The sequence below is a fragment of the Orcinus orca genome, chromosome 16 (assembly GCF_937001465.1).
Source record: "Orcinus orca chromosome 16, mOrcOrc1.1, whole genome shotgun sequence".
Taxonomy (NCBI): domain Eukaryota; kingdom Metazoa; phylum Chordata; class Mammalia; order Artiodactyla; family Delphinidae; genus Orcinus; species Orcinus orca.
The window spans coordinates 84,562,337-84,587,736 of record NC_064574.1 but is presented as its reverse complement, the minus strand read 5'-3'; the positions used below and the strand labels follow the sequence as shown (position 1 = coordinate 84,587,736).

At 55.5% G+C, this 25,400-nt stretch overlaps 1 protein-coding gene across 2 annotated transcripts in view; it reads left to right on the top strand.

Moving 5' to 3' along the window:
- Positions 1–25,400, top strand: part of FOXK1 (forkhead box K1) — a 67,207-nt gene that overhangs the window by 16,635 nt on the left and 25,172 nt on the right. For both annotated transcript variants that reach the window (XM_049699949.1, XM_004268966.4), the window contains exon 2: positions 24,594–24,779. In XM_049699949.1, coding sequence (XP_049555906.1) covers positions 24,594–24,779 — 186 coding nt within the window. The remainder of the gene's footprint in view (positions 1–24,593; positions 24,780–25,400) is intronic.

The following is a 25,400-nucleotide window of genomic DNA, read 5'->3' as shown; positions in this document are numbered from 1 at the left end:
CGCTGAAAGCATCTCGCTCACAGGATTATGAGTAAACGTTCTCTTTGTTTCTGAGCCCCGCGGGCTGAGATCCAGCCCACAGTGGGCTTGTCCAGATGTCAGCGAAAAGGCTGGGGCAATGGCTGGAGCCTTTGGTCGTCCCTCAGCCCGGGTTCTAGGCACCCTTCCTTCTACGTGCCAGGCTGTGAGGTGCGCGGCTCCCGGGCCTCTCGTGGGAGGCGCGCGTGTGCACCGTGGCCCAGCCGCAGCCCCGGCAGCACGGGGGGGCCCGTCCCACCCTGGCCAGCTCCTCGCCGACTCCCCAGCCCCACAGAGACCTGGGCTTTGCCCGCCGCTTCCCAGTGAAACCCGGAGGATTTGTCTCTAGCTGCCGAGCGCCTTCTATGTGCCAGGGTCTGTCCTCGGCCCCGGTCACTGTCTACGAGGGACAGGCACAGGGCCGGCCGCGTCCACCCGCAGGGGCGCTTCTTCCCGGGCCCCGAGATGGCGTCTCTCTCCAGCCCGCTGTCACACTGGGTCCCAGGAGCCCCTGGCCTGGTGTGGCGTCCTGGGGTGGGCGGGTAGGGCCGTGAGGATGGACCGCAAGGCAGAACAGCGTCTCCCTCCTGTTTTATATGTTGTGCTAACTTGTAAGACTTTCCCTGATGTCATTTTGATCTATGAGCTTGGATCCGCGCGGCGCATGTAATTTTTCTAAAGCAGATTGTTTTTGTTTGTTTCTTAAATGCCCGTGAGATTTGCAGTGGTGTCACTGGCGGCCGTACACAGCAGGAAGAGCACAGGCTGTGACACCGAGGCCCGCAAGGAGGTCTCTCGGTGATGCAGTGAGAGGTGGTCAGCCGGGCCCCGGGTGGGGAGGGCGCGTCGGGGCAGCGCAGTCCCCGGTCTCCTCTGGGCCTCCTTCTCCTCAGCGGGCGTCCCGAGCTCTGCCTGCCCCTGAGACTCCGTGAGGCCCCCACCTCTCCCGTGTCCCTGCCACCCCGGGCCAGGACACCCCGGGCCGCTCGTCTCCCACGTCAGCTACTCCAGAGCCCCAGCCACCCTTCTAATTGCGTGGCATCAAGTTGACCACCGTCACCGTTACTAAGCGTAAGTTCGGGGGCGTCCAGTGCATTCACACTGTCGTGCAGCCGTCGCCACCATCCATCTGCAGAATTTCTCATCTCCCCAAACTGCACCTCGGTCCGCTCTGACCGCCAACGCCCCAGCCCGCTCCCCCAGCCCCTGGCACCCGCCCTCTGTGGGCCTGACCCCTCTCGTATCCCTGTTTGCCCTTCGCTTTCACGCTGCCGTCGGTCCAGGTGGGTACAGCCTTTAACTTAAGTGTTTCTCACACAGCCATCCCTGCTGGGCCCCAGCGCCCAGTGCCTTCCCTGCCATGCCCTGCCTGGAGCGCGTCCACCTTCTTCCGTGGGGTCACCCAGTGTCACTGCCTCGGGGCTGGGTTGGGGCACTCACTGTCTGCACTCTGTGTTTCCCCACGTGTTCCTGTAGTTTATAATCGTTTATTTCCTATATGATGTATTTGTGTGTCCTCCCCTCCCCACTTCCTGCCCCATTCATCTAGAAGGCCCTGAGGGCGAGGGCGTGTGTGGAACTGTTTCTGCTGCGGTTCCTAAGGGTTTATCTGGGCCTTTTCCCCGCTGAACACGTGGCCCTCCCGTCAGCTCACACAGAGGGGCAGTGGGTGGGGAGGGTCTCAGGACTTGGGAACCACCCTTGGAATAGTCCTTGTCAGACAGGCCGCCCACCCAGACGCTGGCCGCCCAGGGAGTGCCCTGCCCCGCCACCGTCCCGGTCCCCGTCCCCGTCCCCGGCTGGCGTCTCCCGTGCTCTCTGCTCCGGCATCGCTCATTGTTTATCATCTGCAAGTAGGGGACCCCGATGAGACGTTCAGCCCGTATTTGGGGATACTTAATTCTTCAAGTTTCTTCTGATACACCTCTAGCCTGTAAGGGATTGAACCATAATCCTGACATTTGCGGAGTCGATGCCTGTGGTCGTGTTTCCCTTTCCTGAGCAGTTCTGCCAGTTTCTTTGTTTAACTCCTTGTACTCTTCATCTTTTCAGACTTCACCTTTTATAATTTTCAGAGTTGTAATTTCAATTTGTTCACTGTCGTTTAAGCAGCCAAGGAAGTTTGACTTTTTTTTTTTTTTTTTTTTGCGGTACGCGGGTCTCCCACTGCTGTGGCCTCTCACATTGCGGAGCACAGGCTCCGGACGCGCAGGCTCAGCGGCCATGGCTCACGGGCCCAGCCGCTCCGCGGCATGTGGGATCTTCCCGGACCGGGGCACGAACCCGTGTCCCCTGCATCGGCAGGCGGACTCTCAACCACTGCGCCCCCAGGGAAGCCCTAAAGTCAGTAACTTTTTAAAGGAGCAGATGAGGGTCTCTTTGGAGAACTCTTCTATCCACAATGACTTTTTTCCAGAGGATTCCATATTACTAACATGGTAGTTAACACCAAGTTCAAAGTCTTGAATTCTCAAGCTTTTTGGAGAGTACTTTATCAGCCTGCATTCTCTAATTTTCTTAAAAGTCAAAATTGTTCAGTGTTCTTTCCGGAGGATCCAGTATTTAAAAGAAAGCAAAAAAAAAAAAGAAAAAGAGTGCACTTTAGCTTTGATGTTACACATCTATGCCACCTTTATTTTTTCAAACTTTTTGGTGTCACATACACGCTGACAGAAAATTTGGAAAATACAGAAATGTGGGAAGGAGAAAAGCCGTGTACAGCTGCTGCTCACCGAGGTGCCCGCTATGGCATTCAGCGTGTTTTCCTCGTGCCTGTTTCCTTTTTAAAGAACCAGAGCAGTCACTTTGCTGAAACTGCATATTTGCAATCACTACTGCTGGGGGATCGGAATTCGATTAGCCAGGGGCTTTAAAGCACCTTTTTTATGTTAATGTCTGTGTGGCTGAGTAGGTTAGGATCCTGCGCCGTCCTGAGCTGGGAGCCCCAGCAGGGTCTGGAATGCTGGTGGGCGGTGTGGCCCGGCTGGCAGAGGCCACTGGACACTGACAGCTGTGGCCAGGCCGAGTCAGGGCAGGACCTGGCTTCTGTGCTTCCCTCCCCACCCAGCTCCATCATCGTGGGCCCTAATTTCTACCACCTGGATCAGAGAATGCTCATGGTAACCAAAACCAATATGTGATTTCTAATTTTTTCTGGATTGTCTTCAGCGTGGAGAAATGTGGAAGATAGAAGATGCATCTTGTTAGGGACTTATCACGGGGTGGCATGTTTGGAAGCGTGAGGGATTATTTCCTTTGCTGTAAGTGCCCTTGAGTCCTGTTGGACCCTGAGGTTGGTCCTTCCTTCGCCTGCCTGGGTACCACACCCCATATATCCTCTCCTTCCATAGGTGGCTCCTTCTCGAGGGGCCCACAGAGACGTCCCACTGTTCTGAACACTCTTTGCAGGGTCTACAAAGAATTTTGTTGGAACTGAACAAGTCACACAAGAGCTCGTTACTTGTTATAAGGTATAACGTAGCTGGTTTATACCTTAACTGAACTCCATTGCATTTTCTTTGTAAAAATGAGAATTAAAACCTAAGGGTTTCCTGCCTTCGTCCCGAGCAGATCGCAGGGCGGTGATACTGGGCGGAGCGTCAGCCTCCAGCCTCGGGGAGAGAAGGCTGTGTGCCGGGTTTTCCATCCAGTGCCCTGGCCCTGTGGAGGCGGGTGCTGCTCAGACACTAAGGAGATCCAGGCCGGAGGCTGGCTGTGTCGCGAGGGTGGGTGTGTAGCCCTGAAGTGTCTGGCTCAGTTTTTATATCAGAGAAAACCATTCTGACGAATAGGCCATCAGGGATAAATTGATGAGTTTGAGGCTGCAGTTTACGTAACAATTAAACCAGTTTGGTTTATCCCCACGCTGCTGGAACCAGGCTTCTCCCTGCACAGTTATTCAGTGTTATTCATCTGTTTTATGACCCACTTTCCCCAAATGGATCGTTTCTTCTCCACGGCGCTAAAATACGTGCCGTTGTGGGGATCTGCGGCAGCGAGCCAGTGGTTTTAAGAGCCACCACGGAGGGCCAGCTGTTTGCTGCGGGGGGGGGGTCCCTCCGCCTCCCCCGTCTTCTGCTCCACGCGTGTGGAAGCATATCGTCCATCAGCACCGTCTCCAGGTCTCCTGCCAGTTCTGAGTTGAGTGGAGGGAGAGCCAGGCCCCACCACTGGGACGGATGCTGGGGATTGGCTGGGAGATGTGGCGGCCTTTTCTCCCGGCCCCCCGGGACGTTAGGAATGTGCTCTGGGGAGGGCCTGAGCCAGATACAGGCCTTTTCACGTTCTGCCTGTGCTGATGGCTGCTCGCTGGGCTTTGTTGTGTGATTCCTCCAGGACAAAGCCGGGGGTCTCTAAACAAGCCCCGCTGCTGGTTCCCGGAGAGGACCCCGTCTCCCTGAGGAAACCTGGGCTTGCTTCCTGACTCTCTGACCCAGCTTCTGTTTTATCGGTGGCCTGCGGTCAGTCGGAGAGGGTCGCAGAGAAACACCACTCCCTTGGAAAAGGTTGAAAGGGTTAAAGTCTAACTTGACCTTAAATGATGGAAAGTTACTTTCTTGGTTTAGGGTGGAATACCGTGTGACAGAACGACAGCCGAGGTAACGGAAGTGTAGCAAATTGGGGTAACGAAAACACGGACGTCTGCTCCAAATGATGTAAACTTCAACTTGCGTGTGATCTGGGAAGGAATTTTCTCCCGGATACTTGGTGAAGCCCTGGCTGCTGGGGGTGGCCCCCGGCCCCTGGCTTCCACCCTCTTGGGGAGTTTGGGGGGTGGTGAGGGTGGCAGTGAAGCGCTGCTCCTGGCTGGTGACATGTGGACTCCGGGTGAGCGCTGGGTGTCACCTGGAGCCTCGTCTGTGCTGTCGGGCCCCCGTGCAGCCCCGAAGCCAGCCGCCCTCCGCCTCCGCCCCGCAGGGGGTTGCCGGCTCAGGGGGCCCTTTGCTGGGCCCGTCGTCCTCTTTATTCTCTTGCGCAGCGTCCACCACCTTGCTGCTGTGTCACGGGCCTCCTTGCCCAGGTCACAGGCCCCATCTCCTCGGAGAGTCCATCATTTTCATTCTCGGGGCCCGTGCGGGGCCAGCACTTGCTCGTCAACAAGCGCTCAGTACCTGCGTTGGTGAGTGAAAGGCTGAGCAGACGCCCGGTGGACCAGACGGCCCTGCCCGGGCCTGGGGACCCGGCCACCGGGCAGGCCTCACCCGCGTCCTCCCCACCTGGAATACTTCTTGCTTTTGTGACAGCACCTGTGGCCTGCGAGGCATGAGAGGGCAAAGTTTCAGAATTGAACTTTGGTTAATTTTGCCACCATAGAGTTCAAGTTACCCGTTAGGCCGTTGGCCCGAGCGCTTGAGCAGTGAGATTCCTCAGTGCGATGACAGCCCCTTGCCCGTGGGTGGGGACAGGGGACAGCAGGGGCGAGGGCCCGTGCTCCGGTCAGAGCTGCTCTGAAGCCCAGTGGCAGCACAGAAATGACTCTTTAAAATAAATTTCGTGGGGGTAGGTTGATTCAGCAGGAGTTTTTTATGGTTTTATTGTCAACTTTGTTTCACAAAATCCAGTTTCTTTGTTTCATCCTGTGAGGAGTTAGGAGGTCAGAGCTTGCACAGGAGCTGCCCTTTGCTCTCTGGGTGACTTGGTGACTTTGGAGGAGTGACCTGTACCTCTTAGCCATGGTGTCCTGTCTGCAGAGCAGTGCAGATGCCAGCTTCCCTCTGAGATCACGGCCGCCTCAGTGAAGGTTCTGTTTAAAGGAAGTTTCCTTCCAGGACCCACACGTTGGCTTCAGGGACAGTGCGTCCATCCGGGTTTTAATCGGCATTTGGATTAGGGGCGGAGTGCTGGGAATCTGTGTCGACGACCGTCTCATGCTTGTAATGAAAACATCGCCGTGGCCCTGGTTTCTGGCACCGCAGGCTGTCTGGTCCTGACCGTGGAGGGGGGCAGCACGCGGGGGCCAGGCTGGCTGCTCCTCCGCGAGAGGGGCCTGATCTGTCTGCGCGGCCGAGGCTGCTTTTAATAGAAACTGAACTCAGAGCCTCTTCTCTCCCCCACGTGGAGTTACACGTCTCAAGTTTCTCCCCCTTCGTTGTCTTCCATCTGTCACTGTAGTTACTTATCGCTGTCCTGGTCTCACTTCTCCTGTCCTGTGTCGCTCCTCCTTGTGGAGGAGGTGTGTGTGCCTCAGTGGATGTGACCGACGGGTGCTGGTTGGCCACCGCCCTCGCCCTTGGGGTGTCTGGAGAGCAGGTCGCGATTCCTGGGCCTCAAGGCGTTTCGGAGCTCAGAAGGGCCCTGGAGAACACAGAGCAGAGGCACCAGGACCCTGACCCATGAGTCGGTTACAGGTGGCAAAGCTGGGACTGGACCCCGCACCTCCTGACCCTTAGTCACCATCGCTTTTTCTGCTAAAACAGCTTGTTTCTTTGGGATGTTATGCCTAAGACAGTTTATTCTAGTTCAGTGTAAGAATCACTGTGCTGGCATATGTCCTGCAGGTACCACCAGAAACACGAGGGCGGTGAGTTCCCACCCCTCCGCATAGGGCAGCTCTGGTGAAGCAGGGGTGAAGGCTGCTTGTGGTCTGTATTGTGATGTATCAGTCAGGGAGGCGAGTGCGTCATAACAAATGTACCAGCGGCTCGAGCACGGAGGAAGTAAGTCGCCAGCTCCTTGCAGGTGGTACGGGGAGGAGGGCGCCTTCCCACGGGGCCGGAACAGGAGCGGGCACACTGCCTTCCTCGAGCCTTGGCCCAGAGATGGTTCGTATCCCCCGCTGACATTTCCTTGGTGAGAACGAGTGTCAGGGAGGCACAGCCACGCGGGCTGCTGAGAAATGTTCAGCTCTGTGCCCCGAGCAGCTCGTGGTCACTGTGGCGAGAGGGGGTGCTGTGGATGTTGCCGGGCGGGGGTGCCCCCCGTGGGCCTCAGACAGCTTGGCAAGCGGGAGGGTGGAAACGTACGCTCCATCCCAAGGCCAGTGGGGGACCCCTGGAGGCGTCATAGTAAGCAAGCGACGCGATTAGCCTGTGTTTCGGGAACGGAACCCACGTCAGCACCAGCCTGCAGATGGGAGCGTGGTGAGGTGGGCGCTTTGTGAGGAAAGGCCTGAACACCAAACCCGTGGGAGAGCCACGAGGGCGACGGTAACTGCGTGTGTTTCCTGGCCCTTGGCTCGTGCCCTGCGCGCGTCACACGCGCTGTCTCACGGTTATCGCCATGGCCCCACGAGGTAGGTGTGGTGTGTGTTCCCACGCTTGACAGAGGACGGGCCTGGTTTAGAGAGAGGAAGGACCTTCCCGAGGCCACACAGCTCTGGATCCCCAGCAAGCAAACCTTCAGATGTGCAGACAGGACTGCTGGGGTCCCAGGGAGCAGGGGCCAGGCCTCAGGGCTCAGGGCTGGAGACGCGAGCTGGGCCTTAATGAGCTGGTTTTGGTTAAGGTGGACTCGGAGTGTGTGTGGGGCAGGGACCCAGGTGACAGGGAATCAAGATGTGCTTTTGGAGGGAGGTCAAGGTGGGCGGGACTAGAGCCAGAGGGCTGGTGCACAGAGGGGGGACAGTGGCAATGGGGGGGGGCTCTGGAATTCTTTCCCAGTGAGGCCGAAGCCAGGCACGTGGTTCTTAGATATTTGAGGTAGATTGTTTGTGCTTATTTGTTACTTGCCCTCATGCGTGAGACAGGCCAGGAGAGTGGGGACGAGGCCCGCGCCGGCGTTTTGCGCCTCACGCGTGGTCCTGCGGGCTGCGGCGCCCACTCGGGTCACTCCAGCGTTTGGTGCCTGCCCATAAGTGTGGTTACTTTATTTATTTGTTTGTTTATTTATTTTTGGCCACGTTGGGTCTTCGTTGCTGCGCACGGGCTTTCTCTAGTTGCGGCGAGCGGGGGCTACTCTTTGTTGCGGTGCGCAGGCTTCTCATTGCGGTGGCTTCTCTTGTTGTGGAGCACGGGCTCTAGGCACGCGGGCTTCAGCAGTTGTGGCTCACGGGCTCTAGAGCGCAGGCTCAGTAGTTGTGGCGCACGGGCTTAATTGCTCCATGGCATGCAGGATCTTCCCGGACCAGGGCTTGAACCCATGTCCCCTGCGTTGGCAGGCGGATTCTTAACCACTGCGCCACCAGGGAAGTTCCAAGTGCGGTTTCTTTAGACAGAAACGTGCGGGGTGCTGTGAGTAGTGTCTGCTTTGTGTGTAGTTTTGATCGCGCTGGTTTTGAATAATACAGGTTGAGGACTGAGCCGCCCTCTGGAGAGTGGGGCTGGCCTTCGCTAGGGCTTCCCAGCACCACTCGCCCTGTGTGTACAGAGCAGCATCGCCCACGGCAGACGGGACAGCTTAAGGTCAGTCTGATCATTTACCATCGAGGGATAGGCATTTCTAAGACACAGTGAAACCCATCTGTTCTGCCTTTCATACGTCCTTGGGAAAGAATACTGATAGTTGACAATCAGACTGCCACTCTGTGGATTCTGGATTTATTCTTGTAATCTTGAAAATGGTCCCGTTGTCTGCCTTGGATTTAAACGTGCCTGCTCCCTGGCTTCTCACTGTGCAGCTGGGGTTTTCTGTCCTCTCACCTTGCTAACCTGCTCCTCTCCTGGACGGGTGACAGGCGCTTAGTTCTGTTTATGCTTCTGCGTGCGTTCGAATCCATTTATGATTAAACACTGTTCAAACATTCGGGGGAGATGTATCGACGCAGAGCAGGGCTGGTGAGGATGGGGGGCGGGGGTGTGCATCATTTCTCTCTTTTATTTTCAGTTGACAAGAGATGACATTTATTTATCTTTAAATTGTGCTCACAGCTCTGTGACTTCTGCAGAACTACAAACAAGATTTCATTTTAAAATTATGGTACAAAAACAGACAATGGTCAGTACTTCTGAGGGGCAGGCCAACTCCCTGGCCCCCTTTGGCTGATAAACTTCACATCCAGATTCATAATCAGATGCCCAGGTAATTTATCCAAGTAAATTTGTGACTTAAAACAAAAATCTGGGGGGCTTCCCTGGTGGTGCAGTGGTTAAGAATCCGCCTGCCGATGCAGGGGACATGGATTCGATCCCTGGTCCGGGAAGATCCCACATGCCGCGGAGCAACTAAGCCCGTGTGCCACGACTACTGAGCCTGCACTCTAGAGCCCGTGAGCCAGAACTACTGAGCCAGCGCTCTAGAGCCTGAGAGGCACAACTACTGAATCCCACGTGCCACAACTACTGAGCCTGCGCTCTAGAGCCGGTGAGCCACAGCTGCTGAAGCCCACGCGCCTAGAGCCCGTGCTCTGCAACAAGGGAAGCCACCGCAGTGAGAAACCCGTGCACCGCAATGAAGAGTAGCCCCCGCCCGCCGCAACTAGAGGAAGCCCGCGCGCAGCAACGAAGACCCAACGCAGCCAAAAATAAATTTTTAAAAAAAAGCTTATTAAAAAATTCTTTTCCTACCCAATTAATTTGATAATCGCTTACATTTTTAAATAGTCAACAGAGAAAGTTCATAACTGTTCATAACCTTTAACTGTGTAAACTTTAAATAGTGGGAAATGTTTTATATAATTAGTTCAGCACTGTTGAGTGCGGGGCCTTGAGCTGGCCCGGGGTCAGGACCCCTGGAAAAGCCGAGGCGGGAGAAGAATCGGGAGACGCGCAGCCCACGCAGCTGCTCATCCTAGGAAAGCCCACGAGAGGTCGGCTTCCTAAACAGAAGCGTGCTGGGAGCCCTGTCCTCTGACGTCTCAAGCGTCGCTGAGAGGATGCTTTTGAGTGACTCCCGGACCTCATCACAGGGACGGGACGGGGGGCGGTGGGGAGTCGTCTCTGCAGATTAATGGTATCCTCTACCCTCTTGCTCTTCTCACGTTCTGTTCTAATAAAAGTCGGGGTGCTGTTTGTTTTGTCTCGTCTCTAAGGCACATCTTAAGTTCTGATGTAAGTACTTTTTGAGGAGGTGATTCACGGCCGCAGCTCAGAGCTGCAGGTGTGCGGTCACCGCAGCCTCCGTCCCACAGACCCGCCCAGGTGTCTCACCCGGGAGGGGCTCCGTTTCCCCGGACACAGCCGCGGGGAGCGTGTGTTCTCACCTGCCCTGCGGGAAGTCTGTGTGCCGCGGGGGCGCGCGCGGAAGTGCCCGGGAAGCGCACGCGGGGGCGCGCGTGCGGAAGTGCCCAGGGAAGCGTATGCGGAAGTGCAGGTGGAAGCGAGCGCACGCGGAAGCAGAACACAGTCAGAAGCGCGGCACGCGGCGGCAATCAGCCTTCCCCCGGGCAGGGAGGCGAGCTTCTCTGGTCAGCTGAGTCTTCTGGCGGAAAATCCTCAGAGGGAGCTTAGCTGGGATTGCGCTGTGTGTCTGGGTGTTTGATCTCAAGGAGGGATCACGACTAACAGCTTCCGTCTGCTGGCAAAGTGTGTCTCAGGGCGAAGCCATTAGTGTCAGGCCCACGTGTGCCACGGGCCCGGCTCCGGGGACGTCTGTGTGCCCTGCCGGCCCTGCTCTGCCTGCGCACTGGCCGGGACGCGGGCCTCCTCCGGCCAGGGGCACAGGCTACGAAGCCTGACCTACGAGAAGCCGTCTGTTTATCAGCTTTTGACTTGAGCAGAGCCAAGTTCAGGATGAATGAACGGGATGATGTGAAATACTCCGGTGTTGTGAAACAGGAAACTGCCGGTTCTTTGTTTCTCGCTGTAACTGACCGATGGGATCCAGGTCTTGCCAACTGGCTGAGCAGGGCATGTTACCAAGTTGGGAGCCTGGGGCGGCTCACAGATTCCACCAGCAAGAGCGCCCACATCCACAGCCAGTTCCTGGAAGACGAGAAATGTAGGGAAAACAAGATGAGCGAAGGCAGTGCCTCCAGTGGCTGGTCCAGGGCGGGATTGCCAGACTCCAACCTAGACCCCGCCGCCTGGAAGCTGTAATTAAGGGGCCAGGAATGAGGGCCGCAGGATAGCGTGTCTCTGCAGAGCTCCTGGGCCGCCATGGTCCGTGTGCTAGCAGGCTTCCCGCATCCCGGTGGGCTGGGCAGTACTGGGCATGTGCTCGGTCAGAACGCACAGCCCAGTCTGTCCAGTTCCCCGGGGGGAGGGAGAGGAAGGGAGCCCGCCGCGTCCTTGGACGGGGCGCTCCGAGGGCAGGCCGGCTGTCCCTCCTCGTCCTGGAGCCACAGGCTCCCATCAGGCGTGTGTGTGCCTTCCGCAGCCCGTGTGTGGGAGCGTGGGCATCTCCATCTCAGAGGTTCGCCGCTGGCTGACAAAGTTGAGGAGGAAGGACACCTACGGGGCTTAATTTTATGTAGCATTTGTAGTTATAGGATGTTGGTCCACGTTCCCTTGTAGAATGGTTAAAATTCCTACAGGAGGTGAAGACCGCAGCCCCCGAGTTGATAATGTGCTTCGCGTCAGGTGTTGTTTTGTTTCTTCTGCATCTTTACCTTCACCTTCTCTTCACGAGCGTCTGCAGACACTGTATTATGTGAGTGAACCAGCTGTAAGGTTTTTTATTCCTTCTACATGATAACTCAGTTCTGACATAAAGGGGAGCGAATGCCCTCCGCACGTGTTATAGTCCAGGGTGGAGTGTGGGTTGCGGCCCATGTGAGACCCCATCGTTACATGGCTTTCCACAGTGGGCTCCAGCTCCACAGGTGCACTTGTTACTTTGATAGGTTCACAGGAAGTTCTAAGCACGTTCCAAGAGGTCCCCTGTATACCTCACCCGCTTCCCCCTACTAGTTACAGCTTACATGACTGTAGGACAGTATCAAAGCCAGGAAACTGACATTGGCACGAGGTGTGTGTCCTTCTTTGTCATGTTACCGCACATGTAGATCTGTGTGGTCACCACCTCCCCCAAGACACATGGCTCTCACCCCACCACCCAGCTCTCCCCTGCGCTCGTCACACCTAACCACCCCCCGCCCCGAAACCCCTGGCAGCCACGAATCTGTTCTCTGTCTCTGTGACTTTGTCATTTTGAGATGTGACATAAATGGGAGTTTGGCTTTTCCAGCTCGGCATCATGCCTTCCATCCAGGCTGTGTGGGGCAGTAGTTCGTTCCTTTTTATTGCTGAGTAATCAGTATCCCACTGTGTGGGTTCCACCTGTGTTTCCTGAGGGACACAGTGGCTCAGCCCAGTGTTTGGCTCCTACAGATAGAGCTGCTTTGAACAGTCACGGGCAGGTTTAGAGTAGACGTAATCTGCCTTTCTCTGGGATAAATGCCCAGGAGTGCAGTTGATCAGTTGCATCATCAGGGTAAGTTTAGCTTAAGAAGCTGCTAACTCATCTCCCACGGGGGCTGTGCCGTTTTCCATTCCCAGCCCCAGGGCAGGGGAGACCCGGCTTCTCCGCATCCTCGCCGGCACCTGGTGGTGTGGCTGCTTTCTATCTTGGCTACTCTTCTAGGTGCGTCGCCATCACTCTGCACTTCCCGATTGGCTGGTGGTGCCGTGCACGTCTGTCCGTGTGCTTATTTGCCATCTGGGTGTCCTCTGCAGTGAAGTGTCCCTTCGTACCTTTTGTCCACTTTCTAACCGAATTGTTTGTTTTTTACTGTTGGGTTTTGAGAGTTCTTTACACATTCTGGATGGTCCTTTGTGCGATGTATGGTTTGACATTCCTTCTCTCAGCTGGAAGCTTGTCGTCATCCTCTGATGGGCTGTTTGTACAGCAAGAGTTTTCAGTGTTGACAAAATCCAGTTTGTTTTTTTTCTTCTTTTATAGATCATGCTTTTGGTGTCATGCCTTCATCAAGCCCTAGGTGCCTTTTTTTTTTTTTTTTTTGAATTTTGAATTGTTTTCCTCCCATAGATAATATATCATTTCTCTCTGGATGCTTTTAAGACATTTTCTTTGTCTTCAATTTTCAAAAGGTTGGTGTGGATTTCTTTGAGTTTATCCTGTTTGGGGTTCAGTCATCTTCTTGAATCTGTAAGTTTACTTTATTCCCAAATTTGGGGAATTTTCAGCTATTTTTTTACCCCACCCAGTTTCTGTTCTCCTTCTGGGACTTGGATAACATGAAGGTTAGACCTTTTGTTGTGGTCCCATGGGCCCCTGAGACTCCAGTCATTTATTTCAGTCTCTTTTCTCTTTGTGGTTCAGGTTGGGTAATTTTTATTGTTCTAGCTTTGAGTTCACTGATTACTTTCTCTGTTCTTTTCATTCTGTTTGAGCCTAGTCACTGAATATTTGTTTCAGTTATTATATTATTTTTTAGTTCTAAAATTCCCTTTGGTTCCTCCTTATATCTTCTCTTTACTGAGATTTTCTGTTTCTTATAATTGCTCATTGGAGTTTTTATAATGGCTGCTCTAAAGTCCTGGAAAGATAATTCTGATACCAGGGTCACCCTGTGTTGGTGTCTGTTGACGCCTTTTCTCATTTTGTTTGAGATTTTCCTCGTAATTGAAATCTGCACATTTGGGGTACAATCTTTGAAGACTTTGGATCTTATTTAAATCCAGTATTTTACTAGCACTCCTCTGACATGGCTCTGGGAGAAGGGGGGACACCCCCTATTATTTCCATGGGGCTACCACTGATGCTGAGGGCGAGCGCAGGCGCACCCGTGTTGCTCCCACCCTTCCTGCTGGCTCTCTGCACTGGCCTGTGTGTCCCCGAGTCCTCAGTGAGAATGACATGTCTCCTAGCCCCTCAGTGGGCACAGCCTGTGTCCCCTGTCCTTGGCGTGGACGGCATGTGTTCTCTGGTCCTCAGTGGGGCGGTGTGAGCCCCCTATCCTGGGTGGGGACATACTGCGTCCCCGCCCTCCGGGGGGGATGGTGCGATTGGCAGGGGCTGGTCTCCACCGCGGCTTGGTGGCTGAGCCAGACCTCGTGAATCAGCCGCCTCACTCGCCGTGGTACCACCTCATCCTGCCACCCATTTCAGCGCCCTTCCTCCCCGCCAACAGGATTAGACAAAGCTGCTCTAAACTGTTACAAGCTGTGTGACCTGTCTTCCCATTCAGGTAGGTCTTTTTTTGTCCTTTAATTAAGTTTTATAATTTTTCTCCATAGAGGTGTTGCATATCTGAGACTTACTTTTTATTCTGTTGTCATCATTGTTGCTTTCAGAGTTGTCCATTTAATTAACAGCTTTCTGCTGTGAAACTCCGGGTGCTGTTACTGCTGCCTTGAAGTAGGTCTCTGCCGAAATCTAGCTGTGCTTTATTATGAAGCCGCCCCAGATTAACACGGGGTCCTCGGCTCTGTGGAGGCCTTGCATTGTGTGTGCTGTTGAAGTGGATGGAAAATCCCACCAGAATTTCCCGGAGGCCCTTGCGGCTTCATGGCCTCTGACGAGGGTGTAACCCCCTCCAGCAGCCTTGGTGAGACGGTGGCTGGGAAGATCCCACATGCTGCAGAGCACCTGAGCCCGTGTGCCACAACTACTAGCCCCCGTGCCACAACTACTGAAGCCCACGCGCCTAGAGCCCGTGCTCCGCAACAAGAGAAGCCACCGCAATGAGAAGCCCTCAGACTGCAACGAAAAGTAGCCCCCGCTCACTGCAACTAGAGAAAGCCCGCGCACAGCAACGAAGACCCAACGCAGCCATAAATCAATAAATCAATAAATAAATCACATAAAGAATTTTCTTAAACTTTGAGAGTGAGATTGATGCCAGCCCCTGACCTGCGAGTCTCCACAGCTGGCAGCTCAGAGGCAGTTTTCCTGTCTCTCCGTCTCGCCTCTCCTGGCATATGACAGCCAGCAGGAGGCCTAGGCCCTGTCCTGGGAGGGAGCTGCCTGAGTGCCCCGAGGGAGGACGGAGGCCTGCTGTGCGTCGAGGTCGGAGGCGACCTCTCTGAGCGAGGCCACTAGTGCCAGGAGGCCTGGTGAGGGGGCACAGGAGGGAGCAGGGTGGTTTTCCCTGAAATCTCGGCCAGAGGACGTCTGGAGCCCCCAGTGGTGACTGTGCTGAGAGCAGGGCCACGGTGCTGGCCGTGGGCAGACTCAGTGTCGTGTGGGCAGCTGACTGACGGCCTGGAGGTCGCTCATTACAGCACAGGAGGTTTTCAGGGGCCTCCCTCAAAGACCTGATTTACAAGGAAGTTATGGAAACTCGCCTGGCGGAACTCCGCTCACCAGCCTTCCCCTGGCGGCCCCGTGATCGGCTCCCCCCGTGAAGCCCGGGTTCCTTTGGGTGTGGGATCTGCCCTGGGGAAGCACCCCCAGCTCCCCGGCAGGGAGGCCCTTGGACCCCCGCCCCGTTGGGGAGGACAGAGGGGAGCTGTGTGTTGACATCAGCAGGGCTGCCCTGGGAACGAGGGCGAGGGCGGTGGGCTTCCATCCCACTCGGCCTCGGCCTCGGCAGGAGGCGAGGTTTTCTCCACTTCTGTCGACTGCGATGCCTCCCCGGGCGCTTCCACAGCTTTCACGGTTTCGGTTCTTCAGGGAAGTGGGCTGGACGCCTCGTGCGGTGCTCGGGGGGTGGGGGGCAGGGGAGCCGCCCGCTCTCCCCAGCCTCTGTGCAGGGCCGCTCCGTCCGGTTTCCGAGGGTGCCTGTCGGATTTCCCAAATTAGGAAGGGGGGCCGAGCCGGGCTGCACACACGGTTCCTGTTGTGTTCCGACAAATGGAACTTTGTTCCCTTCTTTTTCCTTAACAGCAAAGGCTGTTTGCTCTCTTTGGAGGCGGAGCTGAGGTTTGTGTTTGGGGTCCCGTCTCGAGCTTTGCTGTATCTCCGAGGCTGGTATCGAAAGGAAGGTCTTGGTTTGGGCGGTAATGCCTGGGTAGGAGGCTCGTGGGTTTGCCTGGAGCGGTCCACTCAGGAAGGACGCGCTCCCCCCCCGCCCCCCCCCACCCTCGCGGTGGGCGGTGGCAGTGGTGGTGGCCACACCTTTCTGGCAGCGCGCCCGCCCCCCCTAGCGGTGGGCGGTGGCAGCGGTGGTGGCCACACCTTTCTGGCAGGGCCTCCTGGGCTCTGCCTTCAGCTTCTGAAGCGTTTCCTTGGCCGAGTTTAACAGAATTGAACTCGGGCCTTGCCAGGACTCAGAAAATAAACGTGCAGAGCAGATTTCTGCTGTCTTCTTGTTTCTCCCCCCCCCCCCCCAGTGCAACAGCCGCCCTGTCCTGGAGCCTTTTCTTTCTGCCCCTAAAATTTATAGGCGCTGTGTTAGCGCAGAGCCCTTACCGTAATGTCCTTAAAATACACGTATTTAAATATATCTCGAGTGTCCAGAGAAATGGAATATTCTGGTTAGTCGATATACTTAACCTGCTCAGTGCATGGCTTCCTGGCACATGTAATAGCCAGTGCTACTTTTTAATTATTATTGTCATTACATTGTGTTGTATTATGTTATATTATTGAATTTCACGTTGATTAACGTTTAGGCAATAGACTCAGTTTTGCAGATTGGGTAACTGGACGTGTTAACGCCCCGGCAGCGGCTGACAGCCCCGACCAGTCTGAGGTTCCTAATGCCACATCCGCATCCTCTCACAGGAGGGGGCGGTCCCTGACCTGAGGTCAGCACGTTACTGCTGCTCTCTGGGTGGAATGTTTAAGTGTAAATGCGGTTATTACTTATTTCATGCTAGTCCTTGTTGCGTCACACCTGGCTCTTTCCTGGGTCTTCATGTTCGTGCTTAGACACCCCATCCTTGGGAGGGAGAAGCTTTGTGTAATATGGAGATAATCTTGGCATCTGACTTCAGATCAGGTTAGTGTCGGAATGGGCCAGTGTTCATCACTGCACAGACCACTGTAGTACCCGCCCCACCCATCTTCAGTGGCACTTGACCTGGTGGCCGGCTGGGCTCTGCACATGGAGTGTCTGCAGCTCGCAGGTGGTGGTCGGGCTGCCAGCAGACGCTCCCATTTTCACACAGGTTTCTCTCTGTTAAAAACTGTGGACGTGGATTTGAGCGGAGAAGTCAGTGGCCCCCGCCCTCCGTGTGAGATGGAGGGATGCCAGCTGTCCTCTGATTCTCTGGCTGAGTGATTCTACTAAACACAGAGAAGGCATGTTGTCAGTGTCCTTGCAAGGTTAACCCAGGGTCAGAAAAGTCTGATCGTTTCCCTGTGGTCTGGCCTCTGGGTTTCAGCCGACACCCTCCGGGGTGCCTCACCCATGTGGAAGGAATCGCTCTCCTGCCTCACACCCGCCTTTACCTCCCGATAGACTCTTAAGTTACACAGAGACAGGGAGCGTGGTGAGCTCCTGGCCGTGTGCACCAGCGTGTGTGTGCACAGCATGGAGGGGACAGGCAGCGGCAGAGGTGACACTTCCCTCTGGGAGCCCGTGGTCTGGGAAGCCCGGCGGGGATAAGCAGGGGCCCTTGAGGTGGGCTCCGTACAGGGGGTGGCCTTTGGGGACAGAATCTTGAAGAATGTGGGTCTGCTGGTACGAGGCCAGGCGCTATGCTTGGTGGCAGCCCGTCGCCCGCGAGCTCTGCTGTCGCCGTGTCCATCCCAGCGGCGGTGCTGTGTCTGAAGCTCCATCCCTGGAGAGCCCGGCCTTGTGGTCCACACTTGAGCCACCCAGTGCAGGATGTCCCTCTGCAGTGCCCGTTCATTTGGCAGTGAACCTTAGGAAGCCAGAACATTTGAAGTGGAATTCTGAGCTTTGTAGTTCCTCCATTCACCCAACTGGATAACCTTTGATGTTTTTCAGGCAAATCTGGAAGGTATTTGCTTTTTCAGATATATTGGACTTTCTGCCCCATTTGAGTTTCCAAACGGTAAAGCTTGGGAGCTCGACTTCCACAGTCATTTTTTGTTTGCTTGTCTTAAACCTGATGCTTCCCCACTGAGGGATAAGAGTGTCCCTGGGCAGATGGCTTGGGTTCCTCCCCAGGGTGCCTGACCCTGTGTGGCTCTGCTGGGACCCTCTGTGTCTGAGGTCCAGGCTGAGGGTAGCCTTGGTTCGAGGAGGGGGGACAAGGGCCTCTCAACACACCAGCACTCGTCAGGTTTTTTTGGAGTAGGATGACTTGAGGTTTTGCTGTTGTGTCTGGGGCCCTGCAGAGCTGCTGCCTGGTCAGGACGGTCATCGCCCCGCCTTCCCGGGGCCTGGGCTCCTGGCTTCGTTCCCTCTTCCTGGCTGGAGCTTGTGTTTGGATCACGTGCTCACCCCTCGCCGGTCTGCACGGCTTCCCAGCACAGCAGTGAACTATGGCCTCTGCAGCCTCCAGCCTCCTCTGCTCGGTTCTGTTTTTGGGTTTTGTTTTTTAAAGACGTTCTAGCAAAATGTATTACGTTTTTAATAGAAATAGATATTTTAGGTTAAAAACACTTAAGATGATCAGAATTCTTTGATTTGGGGACTGTGTATGTAAAAGGTTTTTCAAAACCATTTCCTGAACTGTCTTATTGTTCTTTGGAGTTCTTATAAAACTCAGAGCCTCTGGTGTGCCAGTTGCAGACCTTCTGTAAAGGAGGGTTGCTTGTTGTCGGGGGGGGGGGCCCACCCGGAAAAGCCGCCTGCTGGCCTAGAACACGCCTGCGGGGGAGGGCGGGGCCACTGGCTGTCAGCTGGCCCCCGAGCCTGACCATTTTTCCACTACTAGGTTGTGGTTATTTTCAAACTTTGAACATACTGGTCATCAAATGTGTAACAGCTTTTCCCCGCTATTCTTGAGTCTTCACTTCTTAAAGGACACGGTTACAACATTTAAAAAACATTTTGAAAGACTCGAGGTCTCCGGCAATACCACTCTTACCCCGGGGATGTTTGCAAGAATGACTGAAGCCGGTGTCATCGGCCGCTTGCTGTGCCCGCCTCGCCTGCCCCAGGGCTCCTGCTGCCCCAGGCCTGCCTGTCTGTCTCTGGTTTACCAGGGAGGGGCCTTACATTCAGCCACTCGCCCCAGGTCCCCACAGAGTCCCAGCGGTGTCCCAGTGGCCCATTCTCAAACCAGGCCTGTCTGATTTCAAATCCCAGGCCTTTAGCCGCAATGCTGGACCGTTTAGTCTCTGCTGTTTTCACTTGTCATGGTGTCATCAGCATTTTTAACGTTCCTCCATGGGCCCGTTTCCATGAGTGCTTATTGCCTGTGAGGTACTGTGTGAGCTTCTAACTACTTTGCTTATTTCATTTGATACTCACACGTCTTGTGTGTGTACCCTACACAGTACACACCATGAATACCCCAATTTTCCTGATGAGGAGAACAGATCAGATGCATTAAGAGATTTGCCCAGAGACAAACAGTCCTGGAAGGCGTCCTTTCAAATGGCCGCATGATACTCCTCCATGAATGTGCACTGTGGAATTCAGCTGTTCCTCACAGGGGAGCTCTTTAGCTGTTTAGAATTAGAACAGAGGTTTGGTTTTTGTAACGAAGGTCAGGAGAGCAAGGGAGGTGGATTTCTTTTGCGTATAACAGTCCCAGTGTAATCTGACATGGCAGCTCCAGGCTCTTCTGTCCTGTTGCTCTGTTACCCAGTGTCCGTTTTACAGCCCACCACGGCTGCTCCAGCTCCTGCCATCGCACCACATTCTGGCCATAGGAAGGGAAGAAGTGAAGAAGACACTCTCTTCCTCTTAAGGGCACGAACCCTCGCGTCCCGCGAACCAGCACAGTCGTGGTTTCACAAGAGGCAGAGAAGCGTCGTCCTTAGTCGGGCAGCCGTGTGTCCAGCTGAAACGAGTTCAGTGTCGAAGCAGAAGAGGGTGCACGTCCAGGGGACTAGCCATCTCTATCGTAGTCTGCCCTTTCAGCCCCCCACGTGGTTGTGGCCCTTATTCTGACATAAAAACCACTCATCCCCGTTGTCAAGGGAGGCGGCCCAAGTCCCACCTGGTGACCGCATCGCGGAGGTCCAGGGTCTCTGTTACGTGTGCGTCCCCGCATCAGGGTGCCCCGAGTGGTGGATCTGTGAAGCGCTGTGCCGAGGAGAAGCAGAGGAAGGCGGTCCCAGCTCCTGTCTGGAAAAGGGAGGAGTGGGACGCACACTCACTGGTCACAGCCGCCCTGCTCTCAGAGGCACTCCCCAAAGGGGCAGGTTCCGGGGGGCCCGCCCGGCGGCCCCGTGTCTGCACGTGGAGGGTTCTGTGTCCGCCGGCCTCCTCCGAGGTGCTCCGGAGACGACGCTGCTGTGCTTCCTGGCGGTGCCCCAGGCCGGGCAGGTGGGGGAGGGACGGTCACGCCTCCTCGCAGGCCAGGTTGGGGCTGCTCCGCCTCGCCTCCGGAGTCTCCGAGCATGTTGTCTCTGTCACATCCGCAGGTCAGATGCACAGCAAGGGTCTCTGGGGGCGGGTTTCACTCTTGAAAACCCTGCTCTGGTCTTTTCTGCCGTTGGGCTGGGGCCTCTCTGCCTGTCTCACCCGAGTCGTGGCTCCTTTGAGGCCACTGAGGCTGCAGGCTCGGTGGCATCGTTTCCTGCCCCGGGCGCCGGTCCCCATGGTCCCCCTGGTCCCCCTGAAGCTTGTGGCATCCTGGGCACACAGACTTCGCTCTTGGGTATCTCGGGGGACCGCTGGACCCGGCACAGGGAAGGTGACCAGATTTCTAGCCTGCAGCACTCCCATCCTTGCCCTCTGACGAGGCAGCACCCTGTACTTCAAACTGTGTGACCGCCTGGCGACTCCTGGCCAGCGGCAGTTCTGTGCCGGCCACGAAGCAGGGTCCCGGGCCGCCCTCCCCATCGCTGCCTGAGGAAGGGCGTCCTTTGCAGAGTGATTCTCCCTCCTGGACTGAGCCTCCAAAGTTTTCTTGTATTTTCTTGGTCTTTTCCGGGAGGTGTTTTCAAGCCTGTCACCCAGCCTTCCTTGTGAAGTTTTCTTTTGTGTCACATTTACTTGTCCAGGGTCCTTGTTTTTCCCTGGAGGTGCCTTTTGGGGCTGCAGCCCGTGGGTGGCCACGGTGGCGCCCCCTCCCGTCCCGGGGACACAGGTGGTCCATGTCCTCTCTGTGAGGACTGAATGACGACAGGGAAATTATGTTTCTTTTCTGACAACTTCCTGTTGGTGAGGCCGGTGGGGGGCTTCCTCCCTAAGGACGAGATGGGAGTGAAGGTGGGTGACAGCCCGAGTCCCTGAGGCTCCTGAGTGGCCGAGCGGGGCCAGACCAGCCTTCATGCAGGGATCTCTGAGCTGATGCTCAACAGGGCAGCTTCACAGGAAACCGAGGCAATACCAGTTTGGCCCAATTTCCAGGAGCGCAGGCTTCTGCATGCTCCCAGACTAGAGCGGGCCTGGGCGTAGGAGCTTCAGGGCAAGAGCGTTTGAAAAAACAGCTTGATTCCACCGCAGTGAGAAGCCCGCGTGCTGCAGCGAAGACCCAGCGCAGCCAAAACTAAATAAATAAATTTATATGAAAAAATAAAAACAGCTCGATTGGGTGCAGTTCACACACTGCACGCAGAACCCACTCGGATCGTCCAGGCCAGTGGTTTTCAGGAGACCCGGGGAATCGTGCCAGCCGATGGTTGGGCGTTCGCATCGCCTCCGAAGGAAGGAAGCCCCGCGCCCGTCTGCAGGACCCCCACCCCCGCCGGGCAGCCACCAGACTACTGTCGCCTCTGCAAAGCAGGGCGAGAACTCTGTGCAGAGCTCGGGTGCTTGCGCGGAGCCTCCCTTGGGCTGGTGGGCGGTGGTTTCCAGCACGCATCCCCACCTCCGGCAGGAACCCCGACGCACGGGCAGAGTGCGCTTGGGTCCAGCCTGAATGTGGAGCGCCTTCAGGAGAGTAGCTCTAATTGCAGAACACGCTCATTAAAGCTCCAGCCAGGGCCCTAAACCAGAACGAAAATGTTCCAGGGAGAGAAGTAACAGTTGGCAAACTCGGTGGGCACCCTGCGGAGGCATCTGTTTAAAATTAAGCAGCTTCCTGGTATTTTCTCCTCCTCCTGGGTAGATCAGCTGCCTCAGGATAATTTTTGGAAGAGTGAGTCAGGAGATGCTTTTGAAATAGCTGTTGCTGTAACTAATGTGAAAATGTTCATGGTTAAACCTTAGTTGGAAAATCACCGTTCCAGTAGGAAACTGTCCTGCTGCTATCAGTTATGGATGGCAGTAGACTTTGCCACTGATGACATGCCCAAATCCCTGATCTATAAAACGCTGTGCTTTGTTTCACTGAAACCCCAGTCTGTGTGCATGTGCTGTCTGTCTAGCGTCTTGGATTTGAACCAGAAAGCGTCTTGGAGGTGATCTCCTGCCCAGATCATCCAGGGCTGCAGAGGGGTTACAGCAGGTGGTCCCACAGCAGAAGTCAGGCTGGGAAGCAGAGGGAAGGGGGCCTGACGATGCTCCCCGGCATCTGCCCCCTCAGCCCAGGGCCAGGCAGGCACTGACCCCCGCCCAGAGCTCTTCTCTCCGGATCTCGTGCCTTTTCTCGTCTTCACCCTAAACCCCATTTTCTGAGATTCCCTGCCTGTCTTGTGACCTCTGTCAGAGGCCAGAAGCCACAACCTCTTTCTAGCTGGTATTGACAGTTGTAGTTGTAACATGATCTTGAGGTTGTAGTCCGATCTCATGTTAACACAGGGACTTGTACCATGCAGGAAGTCAGAACTCCACGCGCCTCTGGCAGAGAGTAACACGTAGCTTGTTTTGTTAATTTGCAGCAGTTGAAGGAAGAGACAAATGGTAAAGGGACGTAGAAACTCTTTTTTAACTGTTTGTCAGCACTACTGCCTTCCTACCTAGCACTGGTGGAACAGGTGTGTGTGCGTGTGTGTGTGTGTGTGTGCGCACAGACCCCCCTGCTGTTCAGCCAGGCCTGTCCTTCACAGGTGGAGCTCCCCTCAGCCACGCTCTGCTCACCTGTGTGAAGCCCTCAGCCAGTTCCCAGGCTCGGGGACACTGGGCCCATCTCGGACCCGGTGGGGATGCACGTTGACTCTGACTTACAAAAGCTGACCAGCCTCTGGGTCTGGAGAGACCCTCGGCCTCAGAAAGCATCTTAGGCATATGTGTGACGTCACTTTTTAGCCAAAAGACTGATGGAGGAAATTTCCATTGGGTGGTGGGGAAACTAAAGAAAGTGGAAAGGACAGCAAACGTTTCTTGAACTGGCTTACAAGAAGGAGATGGCGGGCGATTTTTAAATAGCCTGGGGCGGCCCTGTAAGCAGAACCGGAGGGAAGATGTCGCCATTCCAGACTTCCCCACCCGCATCCCTGACATTTTGGTGTTTAGGCGGAATTTCCCAGAAGCAAAACAGCATCAACAGGAAAACAGCTTCTGTTGCACAGTATCAAGATCCCTCTGTTCTGCTTTTGGATTTGGAAATACAAACCGGGTAGCCGGGGCTCCCAGCGTCTTCGTGCCTCACTGCCTGCTGCAGGGCTCCGCCTGGACAGCCACATGCAGCCGCTCTCTGCTTGGTGTCTCTGGAAGAATCTGTACTGGCCAGTGAGGCCAGCTGGAGTTCCTGATTTTCCCTGTGAGCTGCAGGCAGGGGCTCTCAGAGTAGACGCTTGTGCTGCTGAGTCATTTCCTGAGAGGTGGGTCTCCGGGCGGAAGGCTCGCGAGCACCCCCGCTGGGTGCTGGGCTGCCAGGTCACCACCTGCCATGTCCCAGAGCCTGTTCTTCAGTCTTGTTTCTTCAAAGTTTTTTTTGTTTGTTTTGTTTTGTTTTTGTTTTTGCGGTACACGGGCCTCTCACTGTGTGGCCTCTCCCGTTGCGGAGCACAGGCTCCGGACGCGCAGGCTCAGCGGCCATGGCTTATGGGCCCAGCCGCTCCACGGCATGTGGGATCCTCCCGGACCGGGGCACGAACGCGCGTCCCCTGCATCGGCAGGCGGACTCTCAACCACTGCGCCACCAGGGAAGCCCCAAAGTTGTTTTAATAAGACAAAAGGGAATTGGATTGAAGCAGTGCTTGCTGTGTGGGTGGGAGGTGGGAGGTAATTGGCTACTTAGACAGTGAATTGAATTGAATTGAACTGAATTGACTGGACCAAATATCAGGGACTTTTCGGTGTGCACCCTGTGTCTGCTAGCCACAGTTAGCAACTTGTGGATAACTGGTCAGTTTAGAAGGTGTGCTTGACAAGTAATGCCCCGCTTTACAGGTCAGAGTTTGTGGGAGAGAGATGAGCCCTGGGTTCCTGTGCGCACACAGGGACGGACTGGGGTCTGCAGTGGCCTGGGGCGGGCGGTCCCCTGCCAGTAGAGGAGACGAGGCTCGGGGCTCGTGAGGCCAGAACGGACGGTGAAGGCAGCCAGTACCCTCGGGTTCCAGGCGCTTCCTCCGAGACCCCCGCCGGCACCTCTGCAGGCAGCGCTCGCTTTCCATCTTCTGGGTGACGGGCATCTGTCATTAAAAAGCTGTCCTGGAGGTGACCGTGGCGTTTCGGTTTCCCAAGGAGCGTTCTCTGCGAGGTGCTGGATCCACGAGGCGGACAGGAAGCCGGCTGGCCGTCTGGAGCCCTGTGGGAGGGGACACCAGGGGACCTGTCCGGGCTGGAGGTCTTGCTGTCGCACGCATGGTGGAGGGAGCCCGGTGCCCTCGCCGGCCTGTCCCGAGGGAAGCAGAGGTGGTGTGGTTTGGGCGCAGGTTTGGGTACGTGTATGTGCGCGGCGTAGTTGGAGAGCACACTGGCTGGTGACGGCGGGCAGCGTAGACGCGCCGGGACATCTCTCCCCTGCTGGACCTAACGTCCCGCTCCCCTCCCGTTGCAGGTGCACCTTCCGCTTCCCCAGCACGGCGATAAAGATCCAGTTCACGTCGCTGTACCATCAGGAGGAGGCCCCGGCGTCCCCCCTCCGGCCGCTCTACCCGCAGATCTCCCCGCTGAAGATCCACATCCCGGAGCCGGACCTCCGGAGCCTGGTCAGCCCCGTCCCCTCCCCGACTGGCACCATCAGGTGAGTGGCCTGGCCCCCTCCTGCGGTTGCCTCTGCAGAAGCCGCGGCCCTGTGCTCTAGAACGCGGCCGAGAAAGAGGAAAGTGATACGGGTGTTCTGTGTTTCATACGATATCAAGTATGTTTCTGGAAAATTGCCCGTGGATGGAAATTTTGAAACTATTTTAAGTGCATCAAGGGACCTGAGGACTTAAATAAACTCTCTGGAGAATTCTTTTATAAAGTGAAGAATCACTACGTAATTAGTCACTTTTCCAGTTTGAAATTTTGTGTACTAGGGTCTTTTAAAACAAGCTTAGGTGTCAGCTTTTAAAGACAGTGAAACTATTTAAAAGGAGTATTTGTATACCAGGATTTGGTGGACTAGGTTTTTCTAAACTTTATTGGTAGCAATCCTTTGCAAAGTTTTAGAAGTTAATCTAGATTTTGAAGAAAGGGAAGTCCTCGAACTTTCTCATCCTTGGCGTGTTATACAGAGAGGGTCCCTGGGGGCAGGTCTGAGGGTGAAGTGTGTAGCCAGAGACTGGGGAGGGGACTGGTGAGCTGTCCCCTCTGAGGGGCACAAGTACTTTTGCGACAACAGGGGTCCTATGCCTTCTTCCCCTTTTGTCGTAAAACACGT